This window comes from Onychostoma macrolepis, chromosome 16 (assembly GCF_012432095.1).
Source record: "Onychostoma macrolepis isolate SWU-2019 chromosome 16, ASM1243209v1, whole genome shotgun sequence".
Lineage (NCBI taxonomy): Eukaryota > Metazoa > Chordata > Actinopteri > Cypriniformes > Cyprinidae > Onychostoma > Onychostoma macrolepis.
Genome location: NC_081170.1, coordinates 17,302,261 through 17,308,439, shown reverse-complemented (window position 1 = coordinate 17,308,439; position 6,179 = coordinate 17,302,261). Strand labels below are relative to the sequence as shown.

Genomic DNA, 6,179 nt, shown 5'->3' with positions numbered 1-6,179 from the left:
GCACAGAACCTACAACAACCATCCCAATAAGTGTTTAGTCCAACTCAATCTAGGAGCCCATGAAGAGTAACACATTAGGTTGTTTCCATCATATATTTGGTTTGATTTCAGAGGTTAGAAGGTCTTTAGAATGCTTACAGAGATCCTATAGGCCTTCTTGAGACTCCCCAAACTCCCAATTCTTCAATCAGGCCATAAAGAGCATGAAAAGATTCAACAAAAGGTTTAAAAGTTCATTTTCAGTCTATGAAGAATACTGTGAATTGCACATTCAGGAATAGATTATATCCATAATCAGCCAAATTAATAAAATTCAGGAACATTTTTATATTTTACCATAATCAAATAAAAAAATTAAATAAAACTGTTAATGTTTTAGTAATAAAATATATATTTATAACATCCGTTGGACATAGCTCATTACTTTTTTGCTAAAGAAGAAGCAATATTTACAGTGAAAAACAGCAAAACAACATTTTAAAGATTACATGGAAAGAAAGCACAAATAAATATTCATTTGAAGACTGAGAAAAAAGGCAAAGTTTTGTTAACATAGCATAGGTTATAAGTTTAACATACAAAACTGCACACAATTAATTTATTAAAAATAATGATATAGCCAAGGTAAAATCTAAAAAGGCAGATTATAAAATCATTTCTGCTGGTACACATGACAGCAATTGTGAGATGACACTGTACACTTTTACATGCCATTTTTACAAAACAATTACTACAAGAAGAGAATCTGTTATGTACAATCAAAATATCTAGATTATGAAATTGAAATGAGCCTTTTATAATGAAATTATGGCTTAAGCCAATGCATGCTACCACCTAGTGGTATTGGAAAAAATGACAGTACGATTATCATCATTTAAGCAAAGGTAAATGGTAAAATTGTGCACAGAATCTTGTATAATTAAATAAATAATGTTTTTTGTTAATGCAGTCCTCTCTACATCTTGACCAGATAATATTCTTAAAGGTGAATTCCCATTAGTCAGGAACTTTATATGCAGCAACTAATTAAACCTCACCCACACAGCACTCTTTGGCTTCAGTATATGAGATTATTTTTTTAATAGAAAAGGTATAGGATGCTTGTTGTTTTAGAGGTAACTTCATAAACTATTACACCTGAGCTGAACTGCTGGTAATATTTGGGAATATGCATCCATTGAGTATTTCACTGAATAATTACGTTCACTCAAAAACAATCTGCTCCATTAAATATCACTCAAGTGTTCCATGAATAAAAAGTTGCCAAATAATTTAAACACTCACTACAGAAGCTACTGGAAAAGTTGTGATTTCCATATCTATGACTAAAAAATTTCAAGTATGCAGTAATCCAACTTTAGCAAAGTTGAGAAATAATTTCTGTATAGTTTGTGATCAAGTAATAACAGAGCCAGTGTTTTGTGCAAGAGAAGTTTAAACATATTGATTGACTATTTTTAGCACATGAAAACCTAAAGCTAAAAACCCAAAGAAAAATAAATAATGGCAGAATAGGTAAAATGAAAAGCTTAAAGTTAATTTGAATATATAAGCCCAAAATCATTGAAAAGTTAAATAGTCGACATGCCTGACACTATATTTCAAGTTTAAGATTTCATTCTAATAAGCTATAAAGTTCCCTGCAGATTGGCAGATACGTTTTACATTATAGAAACACTGGTTTTGGTTACCCTTTCACTGTCCCCCAGGTTTGGAGGGTAGCGTGAGGCACAATGAACTGAGGAGGGGCTTTGGGTACAACGTAGTAAGCAAACAACGGAGAAGGTGTTGGTGCACAAACAGTCGTGAAGAACATGCCTCTCTCCTTCTTGTACTGGGGCCACATCGGTGCAGGGTTATAAAAGTACTGTGGGCCAGGGATCTGTTAATGACAGAAAATGTTTTACAATGTTAGTTTTTATTACTTTTTTAATTCAAAAAGTTACTATAGTTTGTGTTCAAAAAGTGCTAAGAAAAATCTTGCAAGAACTGAATACAACAGCAGTTAGTTTCTAAAAGAGAGGCAGAAGTTGCCTTTTTTCCTCCCTTGAGTGTACTTTTTTTACTGCGTGTAATTTGCTGAAGTGAACTTTAAAGGGACAGTATACCTTCAGTTGCTGGTCCATAGTATGGAAAAAACACTATGCAAGTCAATGGGGACCAGCAACTGAAGTTGAACTATCCCTTTACGCAACGCATAATGGTATTTACCTGAGCTGGAGGAAACTTGCGTGGCCCTTTAGGCTCCCTTGCTTTAGATCTTGTTGTATGAACTGTATTCTTCACTGTTTTCTCCTCTACTTTTTTCATTTTGTTCTCTTTCACCTCCTCTTCTGTATCAGTTGAGACTGCTGAGCCGCAGTCAGATGAGGTTGCTGAGTGGTAGTCGGATGTATCCAGATTCACAGAATCCACTTGGCTAAAAGTATCATCCTGATTCATGTCCCTTTCCTCATCCTCCACTTTAGCAAACTGAGCTACTGTAAAATATCTGCCATTCTCCCCAGACCTGTGGGAACATATGAAAGTGAACCATTACTTTTAGTGATAAGTTCTCACTTCACAGAAAATGTCAAGTATAATCATTCATAAAAAGGCCAACAGGAACAGTCTTTTTTAATTTATCAAATAACAAGCCTTTCATAGAAATATTATAGAACTTACCGCACACACACCTCCGATGGATCGATCCAGATTGTGATCTCACGAGGCAAGCCTAACTCACTTGGCTTTAAGCCGCTCTCCATGCATGCTTGTGATACTGATTCATCACAGGGAATTTTGTCATTTATTCTGATGCATCTGAGTAGGGAATAAAAAATGGTCATATTGTGAAACTGCTATGTGCTTTTGTAGGTCTTTCTCATGTAGAGTATGAATTTCCACTTATACAACAAATTAAACTGTAAAGACATTTACATTAACAAAATGCGGTTCTTTTGAACTTTCAAATAATCAAAGAATCCTTGAAAAATGAATCACACTTTCAATTAAAAATATTAAGATGTACAACTGTTTGATGATAAAAAGAAGTGTTTCTTGATCTCCTAATCAGCAAATTAGAATGATTTCTGAAGGATCATGTGACGCTGAAGACTGGGGTACGAATGCTGAAAATTCAGCTTTGCCATCACAGAAATATACTACATTTTTAAAACATGTTCAATTTGGAATCAGCTACTTTAAATTGTAACAATATTTTGCAATATTACTGTTTTTACTGTATTTTTGTATTTAAAAAAATGCAACCTTGACCCTAATATTTTAAACAGTAGTGTATATTTACTGAGAAAATGTTGAGAAAAGTTATTTTTGCTATATTTACTTAATATTGCGTTGATCAGTGGATTACACATCGCAATTCAAAACAAAACACTTTTAATATACAGTATAACTTATAACTACACTCTCAGAAATAAAGGTACAAAAGCTGTCACTGGGGCAGTACCTTTTCAAAAGGTACACTTTTGTACCTATTAGGTTCTAATATGTACACTTTAAGTACTAATATGTACCTTTAAGGTACCAAAATGGACTCTTTAGGTACAAACATGTACCTTTTGAAAAGGTACCGCCCCAGTGACAGCTTTTGTACCTTTTTTTATTAGAGTTTAGAATATATAACTTTCCTATAAAAAAGTATAAGTTTTACTAAATCAGTAAATCCTCTTTATTTACCTGTACGCCTGTCCCTTGCAAGGATTGCCTGGGTACCAGTGGTCTGTGAACTTTTTAAGCAGAATCTCTTGTAATTTAGCAGCGAAAAGTTTGGCTTTAATTTGATCCACACCTCCACGCTCCACTGCCAAACCTTTCAGAAAGTTCACCCCAGCACTCACTTCCTTCTTCATTCTCACCACTGTAAAGAAAAACAAAACTGAAATTTTAATCTGGCGCTTTATTACAATCACAAACCACAAAGTTAGGAAATAACTCTGATTGACTTCCTTTGTTGAAGTCAAACGTTTTAGCATTCTTATTTTCAATACTATACTCGGTGTACATTTTAAAAGTAGGTGAATTAATAAACACACAAAAGAAAAATATAAATATAAATATATATATATATATATATATATATATATATATATATATATATATATATATATATATATATATATATTTCCAGGCTTGAAAAATGTGTTGAAAAGACCTTCTTCTAGACTTCTTTTACATTCAAATAAACAAATAAAAAGCACACTTATTGGTTTCTAGTCACCTGCCAAAAATATTAACACATATCAAATAAAAAAAAAAATTCTCATGCGTAACCACAACCTGAAACACCTACACTTTTGTAGGTCATCTCTATTGGCATCTGTGATAGAGGAACTTCCCTGAGCACTGCTTTCTCTTTCCTCTGACAGCTGTTGAAGCTGTGTCAGCTGTTACTGAACTCCACCACATGTGAAGACTTGTTATACTGATAGAATGCCACAGCAATAATTTGCATTACAGGCAAATAAGATACAAATAAGGACAGCACATTGCTAAATAAGGTTTACAGTTGCAAATTTAGACACATAAAAGTGCAAATAAACATGCATCTTTCGGACTCACATTGGAAGTTGTATTATCAAATTAGTATTATCATAGTGCTATATTGCTGAACAAGATACCTGACTTAGGCCACTCTTTAACTTTTTATGAATTGCAGGATTTTATATCCAAGACATTTAAAGAATGATCATGACCTGAACTGATTTTATTTATTTATTTTTTTTTGAGTTAATAAAACCACAAAGAAGATGTATTTAATAAATGTTTTATTCTACAATTAACAACAGTTACTGTTCAAATTAAACTTTGGTTTTTACCTTGTGAATCATGTTAGTCTACGTATGACAATTCATGAGTCTTTGTTAATTCCAAGAAGAAGAAAAAATCAGGTTAACCTATAATATTTATATAACACTAATTAAACCAATTAAACAAGTATCTGCCACTCCAAACATGCAACTGAGGTTGTTGCGTTAGGCAACCTTTGAGCTACAAGCTGTGAATGTACTCAAGCATTAGTCAGAGTGCTGATTTGAGTGACACAATAATAACTAATTCAAGAGTAAGTCTCTTAACAATGCACAAAGGGCTCAAATAGAGCTGAGATCAAATCTATGTTCCACCTACATGTCAAAATTTTGAGCTACTTGTGACAGAATCTGCAAACTAAGCAAAGCAGAATGTCATGTGCATGGGTTCCGATGGACTGCAAACAGCCACTGACTCATGTATAAAGAAAGTTTGAAGTAGGCTATGTATTATAAAAGGAGAGATCATTGGCATATTCTATAAATGGACTCTGAACGGACGTTACTCCATTATATAGCATGAATCGCTCGTTATAAACTCAGTGTGGACCATTTTAGGCAAAAAGCAATTTTCCAGACAATATATCTGTCTATGTATTTTCTAAAGCGTATGTAGAGTCGCGGGATGATGTTTACAATAGTCAAATATTCTATTCTATTATTATAGTCAAGTAAAACTGACAGGTCTATTAAAAAACCTGAGCAAAATTCGCACTCAAGAACGCTATTCAGTCACGTGCTAGACGCGCACCACATGCAATACTGAAGGTTTTCAAGCAAGCGGCTGGGAAAGTGCATCATCGGAAATTCCCAATAAGAAAGCCCCAAATCATATGTATATACTGTATGTAGGCCTATATATTATAGATATAGATTTACTAAACATAGCTAATATTTAGTCTACAGAGTGATAAAACTAATATGGTGTCTCCAAAAGTATTTTTTCAGACTTTTAAAAAAAAATCTTAATATAATGGTAATAACGGTGTTATCCAATTACAGTAACAAGTACAATTGTGATACTCCTACTTTAACATTTGACATACATCACATTCATGTTTTGACACTGTAACAATTTAATTCCTTTAACTTCTAGAGAACAAATTAGAAAGACTAACTTTAACCGTTCTTGTTTATAATTCTTAAGGTAATTTCATACCTATATACGTTGAATCCCAAACGACTGGATGTTTTCGTTCTCTTCAGTTATATTTCCTCAAAATTGTTAGCCTATATCCAAACAGACTTATAACCTGAGTAAGCACGTTGCTTCCTTGTTGTAGTACACTAGTGCTCCACGTTTCTTCATTCGAGTCTTTGGCTCGGTCGACCAACAAACGCGTCATTTTACCGTCAGCGATTAGCATATGA

General features: G+C 33.4%; 1 protein-coding gene across 1 annotated transcript; it reads right to left on the bottom strand.

The window, feature by feature from the left end:
- Positions 1-99: 99 nt before the first annotated feature.
- Positions 100-6,179, bottom strand: si:dkey-79d12.5 (maternal B9.15 protein). The gene is made up of 5 exons (XM_058746997.1): positions 5,968-6,179; positions 3,679-3,859; positions 2,665-2,802; positions 2,212-2,509; positions 100-1,882 (listed from the first exon to the last, which is right to left on the bottom strand). Exons 2-5 carry the CDS (start codon positions 3,849-3,851, stop codon positions 1,688-1,690), a joined length of 804 nt encoding a protein of 267 aa, XP_058602980.1. The 5' UTR covers positions 3,852-3,859; positions 5,968-6,179; the 3' UTR covers positions 100-1,687.